This window comes from Budorcas taxicolor, chromosome 11, assembly GCF_023091745.1.
Source record: "Budorcas taxicolor isolate Tak-1 chromosome 11, Takin1.1, whole genome shotgun sequence".
In the NCBI taxonomy this organism is placed as follows: domain Eukaryota; kingdom Metazoa; phylum Chordata; class Mammalia; order Artiodactyla; family Bovidae; genus Budorcas; species Budorcas taxicolor.
The window spans coordinates 118045-143094 of record NC_068920.1 but is presented as its reverse complement, the minus strand read 5'-3'; the positions used below and the strand labels follow the sequence as shown (position 1 = coordinate 143094).

Genomic DNA, 25050 nt, shown 5'->3' with positions numbered 1-25050 from the left:
GCCGGAGTGGGAGGGAGTCGTCTGGAACTAAAGTGCGGCACTGTGTGTATGCACTGTTACGGCCGAGTTTGAGTGTGGCACTCTGGGTCCTTCCTCGGCTCCTGTTCTCCTCAGTGGTTAACTTAAGGCTGAGAGACTTCTAGCAACTGCTGGTGAGTGGGGAATGAGTGGCTGAAGGTAGTGCATTTTTGCTAGGAGCATGTATCTGTGAACCCTATGCGGATGAGGATTGATTTTGTCTATTCGGCTCTGGGTTTACGAGTCACAGTAAGCTGTATGGGCCTGCGTCCAGGGTTGGCCCTTGGTCTCCCGAAAAGCCGCTTACCGGCTGGATCCCGTCTCTCGGTTTGAGGGTTCCCGGGATGCGGCCTGAGGAGCCCCGCCTTACTGGAGCTCGAGGACTGAGCGTCCCCGGCCGGGCAGTCTGGCGGGAAAGGGTGTTTTCGCATTTTCTGTGCTTCTGTTTTACTCGTAACTTTGGCTTTCTGCTGGGGTCAGCCTAACGAATTGTTAATGGTGACACAAAATTGTATAATTTAAAAATTGCTGCATTTTAGAACGCAAACCCTCCGGAGTTGGCTTATTTTACCTTTTGGGATTTCCCTGAGGTCCAGTGGTTAAGACTCCGCGCTTGCGCTGGAGGAGGCGTGGGTTCTATCCCTGGTAGAGAAACTTAAGGTCCCGCTTGCTGTGGGACGCAACCAAAAAAAAAAAAAAAAATTACCGTTTTACCAAAAGTCGTGATTTTGCAACCGTGTCTTGATCGCTGCCTACTCAAAGCTACTTGTTCTGCGTTGTTTTGTTTTCTATTTTCCCAAGAGGCACTTAGGAGGGCTGCCTAGTAGGCATTAGAGTTCAAAAAAGAGGCATTTCTTCCCCTCAGAGATGTCACTTTGCTCAAAGGGAGGTTCTACGTTCTGCGTTCCTTCCCGACCCCCATTTACTATTAAATAGATGCCTTGCCTCTGGACTTCCCTGGTGGCTCAGATGGTAAAGTATCTGTCTACAATGCAGGAGACCCAGGTTCAGTCCCTGGGTTGGGAAGATCCCCTGGAGAAGGAAATGGCAATCCACTCCAGTACTATTGCCTGGAAAATCCCATGTACCTTGCCTCTTTAGAAAAGGAATTAGTTTTCTTTTTTTAAGAACAGTTACATGTACGGTCATTGTAAAACAACAGCAGCAGACCTATCAGACAATATCAGGGGTGGAAGTTAGGGAAAATAGCTCTGGTAGCCTGCCCTTCTCTCCCCAGATATGCTAACGTTTCTCTGATAGGCTTCTAGAGTTTCACAGACAGCGCTCTCTCTTTTTAATGGGATGGAAGTGGGATCATACTCCTCAAGTGTGTGTGTGTGCTCAGTCTTGTCCAACTCTTTGTCACCCCGTGGACTGTAGCTCCAGGCAAGAATACTGGAGTGAATTGCCATTTCCTACTACTCCAAGGGATCTTCCTGACCCAGGGATCGCACCCATATCTCTTGCCTCTCCTGCATTGGCAGGCGGATTCTTTACCTCTGCACCACCTGGGAAGCCCTGCATTTATTTCCCTGGCCTTTTATCTGTCCAAGAGAAAGGTAGTTGTACAGTGAAAGACAGTATCATTGCTTCAAGGTCCAAGAGTTATGTGCCTAATTATTAAGAACAACTTTTACTTATTAAAAGTTAATGACTTTTGACTGTCACAACTTCTGAAGTCTGGAAGTGAAACTTCATTCAGCAAAAATTGATTGAGTGGCTGCTACAAGGCTGTGCTGCTTAGGTAGATGCTTGAAATAGATCTGTGAATAGACAGAGCAAACCAAAAACAAAATTTTAAAATCTTTGTCCTTGTGGAACTCACATGCTATTGGGTGGAAACAGACAGTAAACGACAAACCTAACAAGTAATTAAATTATGTTAGAAGATGTGAAGTGCTATGGAAAGAAAGTCAAGTAGAGTAAAAGACATTGGGAGTGCTGACAATTGTCCTCTGGGTCAAAATGTTAAATAATGGAATCAGGGTAGACCTCATTGAGAAGATGAGATTGGAGCCAGAAATTGAAGGATGTGAGAGAATTAACTATTTGGATATCAGGGACATTCCAGGAGAGGGAATAGTCAGGGGAGTATGCCTGCCTGGCAGGGAACAGGGCTTTCTTGCAGCGGATGTGTATAGCAACTGAGCAAGAGAATAATTGGAGATGAAATCCTCAGGGTGGAAGGGTAAGGACTGGCCGCCACTCTAAAATGAAAAAGTGTTAAGTTAGAAGTTTTCAGTCTAGAAATAAATAAATTTTAATTTTGGAGTAATTTTAGATTTACAGAAAAGTTAAGCAGATATTAATATTTCCTATATACCCTGCCCACACAAAATTTCCCTTTATTAACATCTTACATTAATGTGGTATATTTGTTATAATTGATAAGCCAATATGAATACATTGTTAACTAAAGGTCATACTTCATTCAGATTTTTTTAGTTTTTACCTGATGTCCTTTTGCTCTTTCAAAATTCCATCCAAAATATGACATTATGTTTAGTTGTCAAGTGTTCCTCTTGACTATGACAGTTTCTCAGACTTACCTTGGTTTTGATAACCGTGACAGTTTGAGGCAGTCAGGTATTTGAGGAAATACTGGTCAAGTATTGTGTACAATGTCCTTCAATTGGAGTCTGTCTGATATTTTTCTGTTAGAGTGATGAAAGGGGTTTTTGGAAGAGGTGAAGTGCTGTTCTCATTCTCTCATTCCATATATGCTATTAGCTTGGCTTTTATCACAGTTGATGTTAATCTTGATCACTTTGAAGATGTAGCGTTGGTTAGATTTCTCTAGTGTTACATTATTCCCTCCTCCCCGCCCACCCCGACTTCTTTCCTGACTCTGGCAGAAAGTCTTTAAGCATATCCCATGCTTAAGTGTTGATAGCTTTTCTCCGCCTCTTTGAGAGGGAAGTATCTACATAAATTATTTGAAATTCTTCTGTAAGAGAGGTCTTTTTTTTTTCCTTTCTCTCATTATACATCTGTTTATATCAGTATGGATTCATAGTTAGTTTATGTTTTGGGTTATATGCCAGTACTGTATTACTTACCTTGTTGCTCATATTATTTCAGCTGTAGCCGCTGGGAGCTCTTTCAGTTGGGTTCTAGTCCCTTTGACATACCCCCGTCATTTTTGACTTTTTTGAGTAGTTCCTTTCTAGCACTACAAGATGCTCCAGACTTATCTTTATATATTCTTTATATATTCCTTGCTACAGCCGTGTAATCAGCCTTTTCTCCAAGGAGTCCTGGTTCTTTTTATCAGAGAATGCTATTAGGAACTAAGATCTTAGCACTGGGTGTGCTCATCCCTATTGGGATGCCATTGTTTTTAGGTCCTCTCAGCCAAGAGGGCCAACCCAAGTATGTATATGTATCTATAATTATTTCTATATCTATCACATCTTTATTTAGCTAAATATTAGTTCCACCACTAATCCTGTGTCATCGGATGACATAGATATTCTACCCTTCCTCTCTGGCTTGTATGTAACCACCTACTCTAACAATGAGAAACCTGGCTCTTTGGAAGGTTTTGAGCAGAGGTGTTGATATTACCTGATTTCAGATTTAGTGAGATGATTGCTGCTGTGGGGAAAAGACCTTGGGGAAATTAGAATAGAAGCAGGAAGGCAAATTAGGAGGCTTTGCTTGGAATCTAAATGATAAGAGAAAGATTTAACAAAGAGCGAAGCTAAATAAATTGGATTAGTACCTGACTTTGTGCTTAGGTACCTACTATCTTTGTTAGTACCTAAGAAAATGCTTAACTTTGGAGGAAGAAGTATGGTAGGGAAAATAATTTAGATTGTTTGATTGGAGGGCTGGAGGATTAAGCATCTCTTCTAAAGAAGCCTTGATACAAAGGATCTAAACAGCCAGCCAAGAAAACTGGATAATTTGAAGTAGAAAGTGCTATGCTGTATTGTAATGCTTGAAGTATAAAATCTGAATGACTGTTATGAAATTCTGATTTACTTCTGAATGCTCGGTGGAGTGGACCATGGATGTAACCCATTAATTAATTCAGACATGCATCAACAAACACTGGGTGCCTGCTGTCTATCAGATAGTATGCTAGATGCCACAGGTATAGAATATGAATAAAGCAAAATTTTTGCTTTGGGGGCACTAAGAATATAGTAGTTAGCTCTTCTAAAACTGATATAGAATTTTGAAGTACTGGTTCAGTTGCTGATAATTTTTCTGAAGTCAGGCCCTTTTAGGGGGACATCTTGCATTGATTCCCCAACTTCATTGCTCTTTCCACACCACAGGAAAAACCTGCAGAGCTTGAGTGAGCCAAAATCTGGTAGACACTGAAATACAGCACTTACGTTATTTTGGCATGTTAAGGTACTCTTATTATAGCTTTATAATAACTTAATGATCTTATAATAGTAAAAGTTACCATCTATTAAGGGCTACTGATGTGCCAAGTACTGTTTTAGATGTTTTTAGAATAATTCATTTGCAAGATAGGTGTTATTTTCTTTCTGATCTTGGAGTGTGGGGGCAGGGAGGGAATTGAAACATATGAATTAAGTCACGTATCCAAAATATATTAATGCATGTAGTTCATGAACTTAATCTTTCTACATTCCGTTTAAGTCAGTGTGTGTGTGTGTGTGTGTGTGTGTGTGTGTGTGTGTGTGTTAGTCACTCAGTCATGTCCGACTCTTTGTGACCCCGTGGACTTTAGCTCACCAGGCTCCTCTGTCCATGGAATTCTCCAGGCAAGAATACTGGAGTGGGTAGCCATTTCCTTCCCCAGGGTATCTTCCCAGCCCAGGGGTCAAACCCAGGTCTCCTGTATTGCACGTAGATTCTTTGCCCTTTGAGCCACGAGGGAAGCCCTTAAGTCAGTATAGTAGGCTATAATTGTTCTGTGTCCAAATAAACGTGACTTTTACTTTATAAAAACAATGCATGTTCATTAAGAATAGTTTAAAATGCAAGTAAGCAAAAAAGAGCATCGTACTGTTCTTAACAGAAGGGTATTAGGATTTAATGAAAATGTGATAGAAGAATTAGGTTCCAGACCATATACTCTCTTAAAAGCTGGAAGCTCTTGGGTAAAATGACTGAACTCTCTGGGATTCATTTTCCATATAAAAAGTAAGAAGGTCATCAGTTCCAATTAGGGGTTGGGATTTCTTCAGTCCTTTCCAGCTCTTTCTTTTATTGTGGTACTAGAGAAAAGCATTCTTTATCTGCCCTCCCTGTTAAAGATTCCCAGTGGTCACGTATGGATGTGAGAGTTGGACTGTGAAGAAGGCTGAGCACCGAAGAATTGATGGTTTTGAACTGTGGTGTTGGAGAAGACTCTTGAGAGTCCCTTGGACTGCAAGGAGATCCAACCAGTCCGTTCTGAAGGAGATCAGCCCTGGGATTTCTTTGGAAGGAAGGCTGCTAAAGCTGATACTCCAGTACTTTGGCCAACTCATGCGAAGAGTTGACCCATTGGAAAAGACTTTGATGCTGGGAGGGATTGGGGGCAGGAGGAGAAGGGGACGACAGAGGATGAGATGGCTGCATGGCATCACTGACTCGATGGACGTGAGTCTGAGTGAACTCCGGGAGTTGGTGGTGGACAGGCAGGCCTGGCGTGCTGCGATTCATAGGATTGCAAAGAGTCGGACACGACTGAGCGACTGAACTGAACTGAACCTCCACTGAAATAGCTCAACTGGAATTCTATCACCTCCACTAGCTTTGTTTGTAGTGATGCTTTCTAAGGTCCACTTGACTTCACATTCCAGGATGTCTGGCTCTAGGTGAGTGATCACACCATCATGATTATCTTGGTCGTGAAGATCTCTTTTGTACAGTTCTTTGTATTCTTGCCATGGAAAAGGTCAGTTTTTCATTCCAATCCCAAAGAAAGGCAATGCCAAAGAATGCTCAAACTACCGCACAGTTGCACTCATCATACATGCTAGTAAAGTAACACTCAAAATTCTCCAAGCCAGGCTTCAGCAATACGTGAACCGTGAACTTCCAGATGTTCAAGCTGGTTTTAGAAAAGGCAGAGGAACTAGAGATCAAATTGCCAACATCTGCTGGATCATCGAAAAAGCAAGACAGTTCCAGAAAAACATCTACTTCTGCTTTATTGACTATGCCAAAGCCTTTGACTGTGTGGATCACAATAAACTGTGGAAAATTCTGAAAGAGATGGGAATACCAGACCACCTGACCTGCCTCTTGAGAAACCTGTATGCAGGTCAGGAGGCAACAGTTAGAACTGGACATGGAACAACAGACTGGTTCCAAATAGGAAAAGGAGTATGTCAAGGCTGTATATTGCCACCCTGCTTATTTAACTTCTATGCAGAGGACATCATGAGAAACGCTGGGCTGGAAGAAGCACAAGCTGGAATCAAGATTGCCGGGAGAAATATCAATAACCTCAGATATGCAGATGGCACCACTCTTATGGCAGAAAGTGAAGAACTGAAAAGCCTCTTGATGAAAGTGAAAGTGGAGAGCGAAAAAGTTGGCTTAAAGCTCAACATTCAGAAAACGAAGATCATGGCATCCGGTCCCATCACTTCATGGGAAATAGATGGGGAAACAGTGTCAGACTTTTATTTTTTGGGCTCCAGAATCACTGCAGATGGTGACTGCAGCCATGAAATTAAAAGACGCGTACTCCTTGGAAGAAAAGTTATGACCAACCTAAATAGCATGTTTAGGTGAATAGCATGCAAAGCAGAGACATTACTTTGGCAACAAAGGTCCGTCTAGTCAAGGCTATGGTTTTTCCAGTAGTCATGTATGGATGTGAGAGTTGGACTGTGAAGAAAGCTGAGCGCCGAAGAATTGATGCTTTTGAACTGTGGTGTTGGAGAAGACTCTTGAGAGTCCCTTGGACTGCAGGGAGATCCACCCAGTCCATTCTGAAGGAGATCAGCCCTGGGATTTCTTTGGAAGGAATGATGCTAAAGCTGAAACTCCAGTACTTTGGCCACCTCATGCGAAGAGTTGACCCATTAGAAAAGACTCTGATGCTGGGAGGGATTGGGGGCAGGAGGAGAAGGGGACGACAGAGGATGAGATGGCTGGATGGCATCACTGACTTGATGGACGTGAGTCTGAGTGAACTCCAGGAGTTAGTGATGGACAGGGAGGCCTGGCGTGCTGCGATTCATGGGATTGCAAAGAGTCGGACACGACTGAGTGACTGAACTGAACTGAACCTCCACTGCCCATTTTTGTTGTTGAAATCAACTTAGGGTTTAACTCTTTGGTGAAAATGGTACATGGTTAATGTATAATTACTGCTTATGGTTTTCTTGAACTCTGACTAAAACATTTATTATAACTTAATTCTTGTCTTTATTGTATTAAAACAACCAAGATTGTACTGTTAAGCTTCATTCAGTTTTTCAATTTGCTCAGCTTTTTGTTACTACAGAAATGGTAGAGCTATCTGTTTCCAAAACATACGTGACCCACAGATCTATTTTTCACTTCTCATAGCCTCTAAGGAGAACAGCCATCACAGCCATGGCAGGGATTTTGCGCTCAATAGTTCAGAGGCCCCCAGGGAGACTACAAGTAAGTGTTTCTTTTCAGTAATTATCTTTTCCAGTTGTCTTGCTTTTCTATTCCTTCAGAACTTTTAATCTCTTTTCTAATTAACAAAACATACAGGCAAGTTACATTTTTAAGTTTCTTTATATATATTTTTTTTTTAATGTTGAGAGTTGATTTTATTTGGTTTATTTGCTGTTTTATTCCTAAAGAATTGAAATCACAAAAGACCTTTTCCTGGAGAACATGCTGGTAAAAAATGACTAGTGTTGATTCCCCTTTGTTCACCTTAATCTTTTTAGATTTTTTTCCCTTCAATTTTAAAAAGAGTCCATTTTCAATCTTAGAATATTAGAAAAATGTAGAAAAGTAGAAAGAAAAGAAACAGTTTCTCAGAGATCATTTATGTTTGTACTTTCATGTGTTTCTTTCTAGTCTTTTAGAAATTGGAGTGGTGTAGCCTAGACTACTCATGAGGGCCAGAGTCTAGGTAGGACCTGCAATTAGATGATAATAATGTCAGGTGCTGAGATTCTTACCTTAGCCTCAGATTAATCTTGAGTGGTCAGTATTATTTCCTGGTGGATCAGAGCCTGTGTCCATCACTTCCCCCCTCCCCCCACCCCCATTCCTTCCTGCTTCTCAGTGCTGTCTGCTGTCCAGGGAAGGCATAGAGAGGAGGATTACTGCCTACCCAGAGGAGTTTCCTGGTATGAAGGATTGGCAGTGAACCTTTTTCTTTTGCAGCCCGGGAGAAATACTACTGCAGGCTTGTAGAAAGAGAACAGGAGACAGGAACCCAGAGTTGATGGCACTGTTGGGACTAGAAAGAAAACTGGAAACTCACTTTGACTTTCTTTTACATTGTGTTGTTGAAGGGTAAATTACCATATGTTGTCTTGATCGCATTGATGAACTATAACCTACAGGCCAGGTTCAGCCAACCATCTGTTTTTGAAAAAGTTTTATTAGAACATAGCCACAACGATTTGTTTACATATTGTTGATGGCTGCTTTGGCCCTGCGGCGACAGAGCTGAGACTTGGCTCTGGGAACCATGTAGCCCAGAGCTGGAAATATTTATTGTCTGCTCCTTTACAGAAAATTATTGCCAATCGCTGGCTTAAACATTTATATTAATATTTAATGTTAGTGGTAAGATAAGATGTATTCATTCAGCTAGGTGGTTGAGATAAATGTTTAATAATTACAGGTTAGGTAAGAATAGGGCTTCCCTGATGGCTCAGACAGTAAAGAATCTGCCTGCAATGCAGGAGACCCAGGTTCGATCCCTGCATTGGGAAGATCCCCTGGAGAAGGAAATGGCTACCCACTCCGATATTCTTGCCTGGAGAACTCCATGGACAGAGGAACCTGGCAAGCTAGAGTCCATGGGGCTGCAAAGAGTCAGACAAGACTGAGCAACTAACACGAGAACAAAAAGAGTAGACTTTCGTCACCTAAAAATAGTAGGTTTGGATTTCTGCACTAGATAGAGTGCTAAAAATCAAATGTTTTATGTCACATTTTAGACGGCAACAAAAGGTGTGGAACCTCTTGTTTGTACAGACTGGATTCGTCACAAATTTACGAGGTCAAGAATTCCAGATGAAGTAAGAACAAGGTTTTGTTTTCCTGTTACTGTTTTTGAAAAACATGTTGTGTTTTGAAAGGCACTGGGTTTTGCAATATTGGAAACTTTCACGTTAAATTATTTGTCGATATAGGTAGAAGGGTAGAGTTTTAAACATAGTGTGATTTAGGTAAATAATTATTAAAAATAAAATTGTGCTACTGGCCTTTTAAGTAGTGGATTTTTTGTCATCTCAGAACCTGTTTATTCCTGATTATGGTTTTTTCCCTTAATATTTTGTGTTTTCATATCACCGTTGTCCTGAGAAAACAAACTGTCTTCCTCCTGCTCAGACTGTCCCTGTGGCTCTTGGTTTTCACTCTCTATCAACTGTTGCTAATTTGGATCTTCTCTGCTAAACTTGTGTGTACCTATCATCCTTTCGAAAAACTCTGGCTAAGCCCTCAGTAGATTTTTGTTTTGTTTTCTCCAAATTTTCAGTGTTATGGTAAAATGCATAAGATACGAACTTTAGTATCTTAACTCTTTTTTTAAGTGTACACTTCAGTGATACTATGGGCTTCCCTGGTGGCTCAGATGGTAAAGAATCTGCCTGCAATGCAGGAGACCCTGGTTCAGTCCCTGGGTGGGGAAGATCCCCCAGAGAAGGGAATGGCAACCCACTTTAGTATTCTTTCTTGGAGAATTCCATGGACAGAGGAGCCTGGTGAGCTACAGTCTAGGAGGTCGGAAAGAATTGGACACAGCTGAACGACTAACACTTTCTCTCAGTGATATTAAGTACTTTCATATTATTGTGTGACCATCACAACCATCCCTTTCCAGAACTCTTCATCTTACAAAATTGGAACAACTCTGTTCCCATTAGACAGTAACTCCTCATACCTTCTTTCCCCAGTCTCTGGCAACCACCATTCTCTACTGATTGTTTAAAAGCTAAAATAGTATTACCGTCAATTATTTTGATACCTGTAACATGCTTGATGTTCTTTTATCAGAACTCTCTTTTTTTCCAAGTCATGGTCTGCAACTACATTGTCATATCTTTCCATGTTTCTTAGACTGTAAACTTCTGGAAGAAAAGGATAGATACAGATGTTGACATTTGTTTAAAATGTGGAAAGCAGTGATTTTGATCGCCAGCTGTAGTGAGTGTGAAAACTTTCCAGCCTCATAGAAATGACTCTGAAGTGTACATCTGTAGCCCGTTGCCCATCTTCCAGACTTACTCCTGTTTTCTCAAATAATTTCTAAACCTTGCTGCTTGGATAACCCATAGGTATTTCAAGTTATCCAAAATTGAACTCATTGTCTTACTTTCCCTCCAAATAACCAAACTAAAAGAACGTGCTTGTATTAGTTGTATTACTAATACATCACTTGTATTAGTGATGTCAGTTGATCCTCTGTCTGATTTCACAGACTGAAAACCTTTGAGTCAATCTCAACCCCATCTGCTCCCTCACCTACCATAAATCCATCTATTTTACTGGCCAAAGTCCCCAGATCAGTCCTTTTCTGTTACAGCTGCTGTAATTCAGACCCTTAAACCATGTCCTTAAGTCCTTCCTGAGTTTTTTTGTATCAATCTCCACCTCCAGTTCTTTTGAAAGAGTTTTCTTTCCGAACCTGTCTTTGAAATGTCATATTGTTTCAAACCTCCAATAGCTTTATATGCCTTCTGGAAATTTCTAAAGACTCAGCATAGTTGAGCTTGGTTTAACTCCCCTTGCATTGCTTTTCATGTTTTTTTTCCTGCCTATTCTCATGGAACCACTGATTTTTCCTGAATATTTCATGCTCCTCACACCGTTTCTTCATGTCGTCTCTCCTTTTCTTTGGTGCGCCTACCCCATCCTCTGTTTGCCACCATTCTTCTCACCAACATTTCATCAAAAGTTCTAGAAAAATACCCTTCATCTCACCTGTTTGGAGACAGCCACTGCGCATACCCTCCATGTACTTCTTTTTTATGTATTTTTAAAGATGTGCATCATCTTGGCTATAATGCTTCTCCGGCGGCTTTCATCATTTAGCAGTGTAACCTGATCCCTCCGTGGAGAAGTTAATGATTGAATAATATTCTTGGTGATTAAAGTAAAATTTTTTTTGTCCTTCCTCAGTCTGTCCCCAGAGGTATGACTCTCGACCTAATGTTTTTGAGACCTTTCTACATTTAAGGGTGTGTGTGTGTATACATGTATACACACACCTATATGGGTTCCCTGGTGGCTCAGTGGTAAAGAATCTGCCTGCAATTCAGAGAGCTGGGTTTGATCTCTGGGTTGGGAAGAACCCCTGCCCACTCCAGTATTCTTGCCTGAAGAATTCCATGGACAGAGGAGCCTGATAGGCTATAGTCCATGAGGTAGCAGAGAGTTAGACACGACTGAACGGCCAACACACACACATATGTATAGAATTGTTAGACTTATGTTTAGAATTTAAAGTCATATTCTTAGAATCAGTATTTATAGAATACATCATATGTACACATTCATCATGGTATCAGTTCAGTTCACTCGCTCAGCCATGTCCGACTCTGCGACCCATGAACTGCAGCACGCCAGATCTCCCTGTCCATCACCAACTCCTGGAGTTCATGCAAACTCACGTCCCTCCAGTCGGTGATGCCATCCAGCCATCTCATCCTCTGTCGTCCCCTTCTCCTCCTGCCCCCAATCCCTCCCAGCATCAGGGTCTTTTCCAATGAGTCAACTCTTCACATGAGGTGGCCAAAGTATTGGAGTTTCAGTTTTAGCCTCAGTCCTTCCAAAGAAATCCCAGGGCTGATCTCCTTCAGAATGGACTTATTGGATCTCCTTGCAGTCCAAGGGATTCTCAAGAGTCTTCTCCAACAGCACAGTTCAAAAGCATCAATTCTTCGGCACTCAGCTTTCTTCACAGTCCAACTCTCACATCCATACATGACCACTGGAAAAACCATAGCCTTGACTAGACGGACCTTTGTTGGCAAAATAATGTCTCTGCTTTTCAATATGCTATCTAGGTTGGTTATAACTTTCCTTCCAAGGAATAAGTGTCTTTTAATTTCATGGCTGCAGTCACCATCTGCAGTGATTTTGGAGCCCCCCAAAATAAAAGTCTGACACTGTTTCCACTGTTTTCCCATCTATTTCCCATGAAGTGATGGGACCGGATGCCATGATCTTAGTTTTCTGAGTGTTGAGCTTTAAGCCAACTTTTTCACTCTCCTCTTTCACTTTCATCAAGAGGCTTTTGAGTTCCTCTTCACTTTCTGCCATAAGGGTGGTGTCATCTGCATATCTGAGGTTATTGATATTTCTCCTGGCAATCTTGACTCCAGCTTGTGCTTCCTCCAGCCCAGCGTTTCTCATGATGTCCTCTGCATAGAAGTTAAATAAGCAGGGTGACAATATACAGCCTTGACATACTCCTTTTCCTATTTGGAACCAGTCTGTTGTTCCATGTCCAGTTCTAACTGTTGCTTCCTGACCTGCATACAGGTTTCTCAAGAGGCAGGTCAGGTGGTCTGGTATTCCCATCTCTTTCAGAATTTTCCACAGTTTATTGTGATCCACACAGTCAAAGGCTTTGGCATAGTCAATAAAGCAGAAGTAGATGTTTTTCTGGAACTGTCTTGCTTTTTCGATGATCCAGCGGATGTTGGCAATTTGATCTCTAGTTCCTCTGCCTTTTCTAAAACCAGCTTGAACATCTGGAAGTTCACGGTTCACGTATTGCTGAAGCCTGGCTTGGAGAATTTTGAGCATTGCTTTACTAGCATGTGAGATGAGTGCAATTGTGCAGTAGTTTGAGCATTCTTTGGCATTGCCTTTCTTTGGGATTGGAATGAAAACTGACCTTTTCCAGTCCTGTGGCCACTGTTGAGTTTTCCCAATTTGCTGGCATATTGAATGCAGCACTTTCACAGCATCATCTTTCAGGATTTGAAATAGCTCCACTGGAATTCCATCACCTCCACTAGCTTTGTTCGTAATCATGCTTCCTAAGGCCCACTTGACTTCACATTCCAGGATGTCTGGCTCTAGGTGAGTGATCACACCATCGTGATTATCTTGGTCGTGAAGATCTTTTTTGTACTGTTCTTCTGTATATTCTTGCCACCTCTTCTTAATATCTTCTGCTTCTGTTAGTTCCATACCATTTCTGTCCTTTATCGAGCCCATCTTTGCATGAGATGTTCCCTTGGTATTTCTGATTTTCTTGAAGAGATCTCTAGTCTTTCCCATTCTATTGTTTTCCTCTATTTCTTTGCATTGATTGCTGAGGAAGGCTTTCTTATCTCTCCTTGCTATTCTTTGGAACTCTGCATTCAGATACTTATATCTTTCCTTTTCTCCTTTGCTTTTGGCTTCTCTTCTTTTCACAGCTATTTGTAAGGCCTCCCCAGACAGCCATTTTGCTTTTTTGCATTTCTTTTCCATGGGGATGGTCTTGATCCCTGTCTCCTGTACAATGTCATGAACCTCCATCATGGTATAGGTGAAGCAAATACAGAATCCTACTACACATAGTGGTGTGGAAATTTGTTTTTTTGTGGTGTGGAAATTTGGTTGTCTTTGCTCAAGAGTATATTGTGACCATCCTTCAAAGTTAGTACCTACAAAAATGGTAAATGATAAGCCTTATTCATTTTAATAGCAGCATTAAATCCAGTAGAATACAGTGGAATTTATTTGCATCACATCTGATTTAGTTATATTATTACTAGTTTTATTTAGAATGTAATAATTATGACTACACAATAATCATAATTTTTTATAGCTATTCTCTTGAGGAATATGGATATGACCTTTAAATGTTCCAGTATTATAAATAGTGTTATACGTATATCCTTATTTGGGAATGTAGCTCAGTACATACTTCTGTTTAATAATACTCACGTGTTACTATAAGTTTACATTTATCCCGTCCTTGAATGGGGTAGGGGATGCAGTTCAAGGCCAATCCACTATAGTGCAGTGCCTTCTCCTGGCATTTGTCATCCGGTTCCTCCTGCTTTGTTTTTTATCAAAACAAAACGAAATCCCCGGCTGTGTGATGTTTTTCTTAGTGCAGGAACTCCTTTGACTTCTTCTATCTGAGTAGTTGGACTGGTAGAAATGTTCAATTTGAGGATAAGGATTGTAGAATGATTAGATATGAAATCATTATGTAGTTGTTTGAAGTTTTTTTTTTAAGAGAAAAAAAGGAGGGGAATACATTGAAGCTATGTTGAAAATTTATCATTTGTAGTTCTTCTTTCTAGGTTTTTCGGCCTTCACCTGAAGATCATGAAAAATACGGTGGGGATCCGCAGCAACCTCATAAACTGCATATTGTTACCAGAATAAAAAGTACAAAAAGACGTCCATATTGGGAGAAAGATATAATAAAGATGCTTGGGTTACAAAAAGTATGTAGTCATCTTTAGTGTTGTTTAAATTTGCTGTAAATTTTCCACCTTTAAAACTTTTAACCTGCTTATTTAATATTTCTTTTGTTTAAACGTATTAGTTCATGTAATATATTAGAAAGTTTGATTTAGATAGAAGGAGACTTCACCTTGCCCTCTTCCTGGCGCGTGGGACCATCTGCACTGTTGAAACTGATCCCTAATGTTGTTTCCTTTGTAGGCACACACTCCTCAAGTTCACAAGAATATCCCTTCAGTGAATGCAAAGCTGAAAGTGGTTAAACATTTGATAAGGTTTGTCATTTGGTATTCTAGCAGTTTCTTAAAATGTGTTACCTGGTATGACACTAACAGCATCCTCTCATGTCACAGAATCAAGCCCCTGAAGCTGCCCCAGGGTCTCCCAACAGAGGAGGACATGTCCAACACGTGCCTGAAAAGCACTGGTGAGCTGGTTGTGAGGTGGCTTCTGAACCCCACGGACCAGGAAGCGAAGAAGTGCTGACAGCGACAGCCCAGCAGCTTCAGAGTAAAAAGTGGAAGTCATTTCTATTTAAAGATGGTGAGAAAGTGTTCTCATTAAAATATTGAAAAAATTCTAATCCTTTTCACTGGCTAAACATGGTGTGATTCTTCCTTGGTGTAGACTTGGAGGTTTTAGTGCAATTAATTGCTTTAATTCACTCCCCACCCCACCCTCAGTAGTTTATCTCCCCTCCCCCCCCCACCCCCCAGTAGTGTAACTGGAAAATGGGTAAGAATAGCAATGGTTAAACACGTGGGTTCAGGTGACACATTAGCAATCATTAACTTTTTTAAAAACTGGTTTTCTCATTTGGATTCAGCACACTCTATGAGTGGTCCTTTAAAATTTTTTTTTAATTTTTAATTGAAGGATAGTTGCTTTACAGTATTGTGTTGGTTTCTGCCAAACATCAACATGAATCAACCATAGGTATATATATGTCCCCTCCCTCTTGAACCTCCCTCCCCATCCCATCCCTCTAGGTTGTTACAGAGTCTATAAGTGGCCCTTTGAGTGAAGAGTGTGTTATGTGTTGGGGAAATCCAGGGCTGACCAGATGTGGTTCCTGCCCTAAAGGAGCTTAGTCTGCTCTGCTGGGGAACAGAGATTCAGCCAGAGGCTTTAGACACCAGGTATAGCTCGGCAGATGGCTGTGTGCTGTCGTGTCTATACGTACATGTGTGGACTTGGCTTCATTCTGTTCTTTAACACCCAGTAGTATCTATTTTCTGGGAGAAGGCAATGGCACCCCACTCCAGTACTCTTGCCTGGAAAATCCCATGGATGGAGAAGCCTGGTAGGCTGCAGTCGTTGGGGTAGCTAAGAGTCGGACACGACTGAGCATCTTCACCTTCACTCTTCGCTTTCATGCATTGGAGAAGGAAATGGCAACCCACTCCAGTATTCTTGCCTGGAGAATCCCAGGGACGGGGGAGCCTGGTGGGCTGCCGTCTATGGGGTCGCAGAGTCGGACATGACTGAAGTGACTTAGCAGCAGCAGCAGTATCTATTTTCTAGTTATAAATCTCATTTGGCCTAAACTTTATTGATATTCCTTGAATTCCTAGAAACCTCTGCCAACAATTGAGGTTTATTATTTAAAAGAAGTAAATGAGAAGGGAAAAATTCTTTAGGGAAAATTATTTCCTTTTGTTTCCTTTTCAGATACTTGTAGGGGTGGGGAGAAGTAAGAATTTCAGCAGAGGTTCAGTACTGGGAGATCCCTTGGCAGCTTATAACTAAAGATGATACTGAAGACTCGGAATTCTAGTTGCGCTTTATTGTCGTTTATTTGCCCTTTATTCTCCTAAAACCTGGCTCAGGCAGCAGTAACATTGGCATACTTGCTGCCTGTGGTCCCGTGTCTGTCCTGTCAAAATCTGGGCATCAAGCAGAAGTGCTGCCTGAAGTGAAGCCAGATCCATGAATTAATAAGCTTCAAGGCAGTCACAGTTTCAGTTCTACAATTACTGAACATCCGGTATGTATATAGCCTGGAGAGGATATAAAGCGGAAGGATACTAACTTCACAGGGCTGGTTCTAACTGGAGAGATGCCTATTTGCCACAACAGAAGCTGTCCATGCTTTAGTTAGCTTGAGGCCAGTTGTGGATATGAAAGTTGCCCCTGCTGATGTTTTCCCATCTTTTACTGGGCTAATATTGTTTAACATGGGGAGAGGACCATTGGTTAATTTTTACCCAAAGAGTCTAACAAAGTTTGGATAAGTTATTTTAACCTTAGCTGTGCCTGACTAAAGGAAAATATCTAAATCTTCATTTGGATGTTTAGAAATGAAATTGTCCAGAAGAGTAAAAGCCTGTCGGGAGATGAGCACAGGCTAGAGCGTTTGTTTTCTGTTTTCATAGTACCACAGTCTCAGCCGCTTAAAACCACATGTGCTCATTATCCCACTGTTTGTCTGGGTCAGGCATCTGGGCATGGCTTAACTTGCTAGTCCACCTAGGGTCTGACAAGGTTACAAAAAAGGTATCAGCCAAAACTGGCCTCTTTTCAGAACCTTGACAGAACGGGTATCTGCTTCTAAGCTCTCCCAGGTTGTTGGCAGAATTCATTTCCTTGTGGCTATAAAATTGAAGGCAAGTTGCTTCTTTAAAAGCAGCATCAGAATGAGAGACTCCAGCAAGATGGGTGCTACCTCTTAGGTAGCCATGTAAATGCAGTCATCTGGATTCCATCTCCTTTGTTGCATTCCACTGGTTAGAAGCAAGTCACGGGTCCAGCCCACATTCAAGGAGGACGGAAGTTCCACAAAGGCATGACTGCCAGGGGCCGGGATCCAGGGGGCTTCCATTAAGTTGATATGCCAAGCCTGGTCAAGTCCATCCTCAAGCTGGACAAGGGGAATCCCGAGATTCATACTCCTTTGCCTCCCATCATTTCAAACCTTTTAGGGACTTCTTCTCTCCTGTCTTTGTGTCTCTGAGAATTGCTTTATTTCAGAAGGTTTGTCTGGCCACTCCTTGGTGAAACCATAGGCCCTTTGGTCAGGCTCAGGGGAGATAAAGTTACCTAAGTACTATCTTTTTAAGAGCCTCTCCAGTTCCCAGGGTCTTCTCAATCTAAATGGTGCCTCTTTCAGTCCAAACACCTGTTTTCTTCATCTTTTCTTGTTAACAGTACTAACTGTTAATAGTATGCTTATCATTCTATCACAAGTTCACCAAAGTTTGGAATCGCACAGGCCATTTTAGGAAGCTTTTGGCATGAGCAAGATTGTTTGGGAGGTACTTTAGAACAAAAAGTAAGGAAATCTCAATGAAGACATTATTTGTCTGGCATTGGAACATGTATAATATCATATAAGAAACGAATTACCAGTCTAGGTTCAATGCAGGGTGCAGGATGCTTGGGGCTGGTGCACTGGGATGACCCGGAGGGATGGTGTTGGTGGGGAGGAGGAAGGGGGTTCGGGATTGGGAACACGTGTACACCCGTGGCAGATTCATGTTGATGTGTGGCAAAACCAATACAATATTGTAAAGTAAAAAATAATAATAATAATAAAGAAAAAAGACATTATTTGTCTTGTTTTTCTTTAAAAAATTTTTTAAAAGACTTTAAACTGTAGGTGGTATTTTTCCCTTCTTATATTTTGAGGAGTATTAAGTTGACTTTCGAGCACACAGCTTGATAAAAATATCAAGGGTCTAAATTACTGTCTAAACCATCTGTCACCTTTTTTAAAGTATACATGTCACAATCTGTTTTATACACTTAAACTTTTCTCAACTTTAATATCTTAGGTAAATAATTAATTAAGACTGGGGGACTTCCCTGGCAGTTCAGTGGTTAAGATTCCACACTTCCACTTCATGGGGCGCAGGGAGGTAAGCTCCCACATGCCATGAAGCCCAGCCAAAAAAAAAAAAAAGACTGGAAGTCTGTACAGTTTCCAAATAAGAAACAGACATAAAATGTTAATCACTAAATAAAAATTTTACCCTTATTTCTTAGAATGACAATCTAGTGACAAATGATGAAATGCCTTTGGATAAGATTACTTATATTTCTTTTTCCCTCAGAAGTAGTAAGATGATAGGAAATGATTAGAGAAAAAAATAGCTAAACAATATTTCATTTTCTGTCCTCTAATTTTCTTCATTGTCTGGAGAAAAAATTATTGATCACTTTAGTGAATGATAATGTGGTTAATTATGTGTGTGTGCCTGCTTAGTCAGTCAGTCGTGTCTGACTCTTTTGACCCAGTGAACTGTAGCCCGCCAGGCTCCTCTGTCCATGAGATTTCCCAGGCAAGAATACTGGAGTGGATTGCCATTTCCTCCTCCAGGGGATTTTCCCAAACTAGGGATGGAACCCAAGTCTCCTGCATTGGCAGGCGTGTTCTTTACCACTGAGCTACCTGGGAAACCCAGAGGGAACATATCTCAACATAATAAGGGCCATATATGACAAACTCACAGCAAACATCATTCTCAATGGTGGAAAGCCTGGAAGCATTTCCTCTTAAGATCAGGAACAAGACAAGGATGTCCACTCTCTCCACTATTATTCGACATAGTTTTAGAAGTCCTAGCCATGATAATCAAAGAAGAAAAAGGAATAAAAGAAATCCAAATTGGAAAAGAAGTATGCATAGAAAATGCTAAAGATTCCAGCAGAAAACTACTAGAGCTCATCAATAAATTTCGTAAAGTTGCAGGATACAGAATTACTACACAGAAATCTCTTGCAATCCTATACACTAAAGACGAAAGATCAGAAAGAGAAATTAAGGAAACAATCCCATTCACCATCAGATCAAAAAGAAAAAAATTCCGAGGATTAAATGTACCTTCAGTTCAGTTCAGTCGCTCAGTCACGTCCAACTCTTTGTAACCCCATGAATTGCAGCATGCCAGGCCTCCCTGTCCATCACCAACTCCTGGAGCCCACCCAAACCCATGTCCATCGAGTCGGTGATGTCATCCAACCATCTCATCCTCTGTTGTCCCCTTCTCCTCCCACCTTCAATCTTTCCCAGCATCAGGATCTTTTCAAATGAGTCAGTTCTTCACATCAAAGTGGCAAAAGTATTGGAGTTTCAGCTTCAGCATCAGTCCTTCCAGTGAACACTCAGGACTTATCTCCTTTAGGATGGACTGGTTGGATCTCCTTGCAGTCCAAGGGATTCTCAAGAGTCTTCTCCAACACCACAGTTCAAAAACATCAATTCTTCGGCACTCAGTTTTCTTTATAGTCCAACTCTCCCATCCATACGTGACTACTGGAAAAAACCATAGCCTTGCCTAGACGGACCTTTGTTGGCAAAGTAATGTCTCTGCTTTTTAATATGCTGTCTAGGTTGGTCATAACTTTCCTTCCAAGGAGTAAGTGTCTTTTAACTTCATGGCTGCAATCACCATCTGCCGATTTTGGAGCCCAAAAAAAAAAGTCTGCCTCTGTGTCCACTGTTTCTCCAACTGTTTCCCATGAAGTGATGGGACCGGATGCCATGATTTTAGTTTTGTGAGTGTTGAGCTTTAAGCCAACTTTTTCACTCTCCTCTTTCACTTTCATCAAGAGGCTCTTTAGTTCCTCTTTACTTTCTGCCATGAGGGTGGTGTCATCTGCATATCTGAGGTTATTGATATTTCTCCTGGCAATCTTGATTCCAGCTTATGCTTCATCCAGCCCAGCATTTCTCATGATGTACTCTGCATAGACGTTAAATAAGCAGGGTGACAATATATAGTCTTGACGTACTCCTTTTCCTATTTGGAACCAGTCTGTTGTTCCATGTCCAGTTCTAACTGTTGCTTCCTGACCTGCATACAGATTTCTCAAGAGGCAGGTCAGGTGGTCTGGTATTCCCATCTCTTTCAGAATTTTCCAGTTTATTGTGATCCACACAGTCAAAGACTTTGGCATAGTCAATAAAACAGAAATAGATGTTTTTCTGGAACTCTCTTGCTTTTTCCATGATCCAGTGAATGTTGGCAATTTGATCCTCTGCCTTTTCTAAATCCAGCTTGAACATCTGGAAGTTGACGGTTCACGTATTACTGAAGCCTGTCTTGGAGAATTTTGAGCATTACTTTACTAGTGTGTGAGATGAGTGCAATTGTGCGGTAGCTTATGCATTCTTTGGCATTGCCTTTCTTTGGGATTGGAATGAAAACTGATCTTTTCCAGTCCTGTGGTCACTGCTGAGTTTTCCCAATTTGCTGGCATATTGAGTACAGCACTTTCACAGCATCATCTTTCAGGATTTGAAATAGCTCCACTGGAATTCCATCACCTCCACTAGCTTTGTTCATAGTCATGCTTCCTAAGGCCCACTTGACTTCACATTCCAGGATGTCTGGCTCTAGATGAGTGATCACACCATCGTGATTATCTGGGTAGTGAAGATCTTTTTTGTACTGTTCTTTTGTGTATTCTTGCCACCTCTTCTTAATATCTTCTGCTTCTGTTAGGTCCATACGATTTCTGTCCTTTATTGAGCCCATCTTTGCATGAAATGTTCCCTTGGTATCTCTAGTTTTCTTGAAGAGATCTCTAGTGTTTCCCATTCTATTGTTTTCCTCGATTTCTTTTCACTGATCACTGAGGAAGGCTTTCTTATCTCTCCTTGCCATTCTTTGGAACTCTGCATTCAAATGGGTATATCTTTCCTTTTCTCCTTTGTTTTTCTCTTCTCTTTTTCACAGCTATTTGTAAGGCCTCCTCAGACAGCCATTTTGCTTTTTTGCATTTCTTTTTCTTGGGGATGGTCTTGATCCCTGTCTCCTGTATAATAAATCTACCTATGAGGACAAAATTACTTATAAAAAGTAATAAATTTGTATCAGCAAAAAATAAAAAATGAAGGGAATTGATCTTCCTAGGTTAGTTATATGTCTATTAAATATATTTCAGTGAATATATTTTTAATGTTAAAAGAAACATAGTCCTTGGACACAAAGACTGGTACCATAAAACTATCTTCTAGAAGTTTTCTCCATTGTTATGAAATTAAACATTCTCTCCTTGCCCCCACTCCCTTTCTTTTCATTATGAATCTGAACAGGCACTAGGGAACAGCTTCAGTTAAATGGAAATCACCAGAGGCTCTTGGCTTATTTCAGTCTTTCTTTACCTCCAGTAGCCAAGATGTGTATCCGCCTTGAGTAAGAACCACAGCAGCAATAATAAAAGTATGAAAACTTCAGTTGATTTAGTTCCTGGGTCTCCATTAATCTTAATGGCTCCCCATGCTGTGCTATATAGACTTCCACTGACGGTAAACCCTTAGCATATTTCAGGTAATCACCTAACCTGTGGTAAACTGGTGCTGTTCCTTCACACATCGCTGTCCAATATTGTCACTCTAAACCCAGCCACCTCCTTCCCTCTCCCACAAAGGGACAGCCCACAGTTGCTTGCCTCAGGGAACTAGCCATACCCTAAACTGACCTTTTAAAGACTCCCTGGAATACTGATTTAATTGTGTGTGTAGATTATACATACTTAGTAAAATTAAAAATTACTAAGAAGGCTGGGTCATCAGACTCAAATTTGCCCTTGAAATATAAGCTTTCCTCAAAAGTTTTATCCATTTGGATTTCCTTGGTCCAGAGATTAAGACTCTGCCAGACAATGCAAGGGATATGGATTGGATCCCTGGCCCAAGAACATCCCACATGCCACGGAGCAAGTAAGCCTGAGCACGCTAGAGCCCAAGCTCCACAAGAGAAGCCACCACAGTGAAAAACCTGAGCACCACAATGAAGAGCAGTCTGCCACTCACCACAACTAGAGAACGCCCAAGTGCAGCAACAGAGACCCAGTGCATCCATAAATAAATATTTTTTTAATATTTAAAAAATTAGATCCATTCAATGCCCTCTCCCAGATCTGCCCAGTAACAAAACTAAATATTTATACTGATGGGCTAGGTAGCTGATTTGGAGTTATTCCGTGACATTGAAATGCTTTAGAAACAAATGTGCTGATCATCACAGGAGCCCTACAAAACTGAGAAAGAATTAAAGAGCCTTGAAGTGATTTTCTATATGTAAGGAGGTGGACATAATAAAAAGTGAAACTTGGCAAGTATGTTTTGTGATATTACCTACAAAGTAAAAGTGAAAGTGAAGTCGCTCAGTCGTGTTCGACTCTTTGCAACCCCGTGGACTGTAGCCCACCAAGCTCCTCTGTCCATGGGATTCTCCAGGCAAGAATACTGGAGTGGGTTGCCATTTCCTTCTCCAGGGGATCTTCCCGACCCAGGGATTGAACCCAGGTCTTCCACATTGCAGGCAGACGCTTTAACCTCTGAGCCACCAGGGAAGCCCATTACCCACAAAGCAGAGGAAAATCAGCAGCAACATTGGGCCAGCATTGGTAGGGTAATTTTAAAGATACCACTGAGAGTTTTTCCACTGCACGTCCTACCTGCCAGCAATGCAATTCTGACAAGACTAGACAGGATGTTCAAAGCCCCTTTGAACACCTTGATTTCCTCTCAACTGGTGGTGGTTGGGGGTGAGGCGGTGTATTTCTGATTGTATTTACATACTACAGGGCAAGCACAACTGTGGATATAAGGATAAATAAAACACCTGATTCTCTAAAGGACCCTGCTGGATTCTGGGATGTTTTCAGTGTGTTCATTGCTTGAGTTTTATAATCTGGGACTCTGGCTTTGTAAGACTTGTCACGAGACTCACGATCCTTTGGTTTCTGGTACTTGCCTGTGTTATGGTTGGTCATTGTTGTTATTGTTCAGCTGCTAAGTCATGTCCAACTTTTTGCAACCCCGTGAACTGCAACACACCAGGCTTCCCTGTCCTTGACTATCTCCTGGAGTTTGTCCAAACTCATGCCCGTTGAGTTGGTGATGCCATCTAACCATCTCATCCTCTGTCATCCCCTTCTCCTGCCTTCTATCTTTTCTCATTGTATCCTGTCCAAAATCTTAAATGCTGCTGTGCAGTCATTGTCACATCAGATGACTCAGCAACTCATCCTATGACAGAAGAGGGGGCATTAGCTCTGGTCCAATAAAGACTATGCCCTCTGGACATCTTCCTGGTCTCACCTGGCAAACTTTCCTGTTTTGTTTTTCTTTTTTTCCACACCCCACGGCACTCGGGATCTTAGTTCCCCAACCAGGGATGGAACCCATGCCCCCTCCAGTGGTCCTAACCACTGGACCCCCAGGGAATTCCCTGAATCAGCAAACTCTTAACAAGTGAAAAATCTGGCTGTCTTGGATTCATACCTGTGGTCTGATTTTGTCTTTGGCCAAGGAGGATCATTAGAGAAAAACAACTCTGACAGTCAGGAGCTGGCTTGGAACCATCACACCTTGGTGTGTCTAGGAGCTGGAGCGATTTCACAGATCACCAACATCAGATAAAGCCTCTGTGTGACTGATGGTGGTTTAGTTGCTAAGTTGTGTTCGACTCTTGCAACCCATGGACTGTAGCCCACCAGGCTCCTCTGTCCATGGGCTTCTCCAGGCAAGGATACTGGAGTAGGTTGACATTTCCTTCTCCATCTGTGACTGACGGATCAAGACAAAAACACGCTCATTATGTAATCATGTCTGAGAATAGTTGAAAACACCAATATTGTTCAAGCCAGAAAAATGACTGAACATTCCCCTCTTCTGGGTAACGTGGGGGCTGCTGCTCCTTGACACAAGCTTCAGCCTCAATTCTTCCCTCTCACCTTCTAGATGAGATTAATGAAGACACCAGTCATAGAGCCATCTCTTTTTCCTGACAGCGTCCAATCCTGAGCAACCCCTGCTTCTGTGAACACTCATCAAAATCATCTAATAAAAGCCCAAATCCTGTAAAGTCCTTCCCAAAGAACTGTTTCTGAGATGCAATAAAGGGAACTTACCAAGCTCCAGATGTGTCTTTTGGTCTGCGGCGAGCCAGCACTCTCAATGCTAATTTTTTTTTTTTTTTTTGCTGCGTCAGGTCTTAGTTGGGGCAATTTGTTGTGTCATGAAGGTTCTTTCATTGCATTGCACAGGCTCAAGAGTTGCAGCATGGGCTTAGTTGCCCCATGGCATGTGGGATCTTAGTTCCCTGACCAGTGGTTGAACCCAAGTCACCTGCATTGCAAGGTGGATTCCACTGGACCACCAGGGAAGTCCCCTGATGCTAATTCTTGTTGCTCTCATGGTCTAAGCTGCTAGGATCTCTCCTTAAGATCATTCCACTCAGCCTCCACCTCTTTAGAGTATCTCTGTGCTCCTAGCTTCACCACAGGTAACCTAGTCTGCTGGTTCCCCTGCTTGGAGAACTCGCCAGAAAGAAACTCAAGTGGTCCAAAGTCTTCCTTTTTCTTCTGTGCAGGGGGATCCATCACTTCCCTGCTTTCTGTGTTCCATTTCCCAGCACGGCTGGTGCAGTTCCAGGCCCTCAGGATGGCTTGGCATGACATGTGAGGGGAATCTCCAGGGAAGAGAATATGAGGTCAAGCCATGGGGGTGAGGAACAG

The 25050-nt window shown here is 41.7% G+C and overlaps 1 protein-coding gene across 2 annotated transcripts; it reads left to right on the top strand.

Moving 5' to 3' along the window:
• The first annotated feature begins 87 nt into the window (after positions 1 to 87).
• On the top strand, positions 88 to 24405 carry LOC128056556 (39S ribosomal protein L30, mitochondrial). Of its 2 annotated transcripts, XR_008200169.1 has the most exons (7): positions 88 to 152; positions 7513 to 7590; positions 9099 to 9179; positions 14415 to 14561; positions 14782 to 14855; positions 14934 to 15123; positions 24275 to 24405. XR_008200169.1 is itself a non-coding variant. In XM_052649342.1 (6 exons), exons 2-6 carry the CDS (start codon positions 7540 to 7542, stop codon positions 15064 to 15066), a joined length of 486 nt encoding a protein of 161 aa, XP_052505302.1. In that variant the 5' UTR covers positions 88 to 152; positions 7513 to 7539; the 3' UTR covers positions 15067 to 15170. The 2 variants fall into 2 exon arrangements, 1 of the variants encoding a protein (XP_052505302.1); XM_052649342.1 differs by lacking the exon at positions 24275 to 24405 and having other exon boundaries at positions 14934 to 15170.
• The last annotated feature ends 645 nt before the right edge of the window (positions 24406 to 25050 follow it).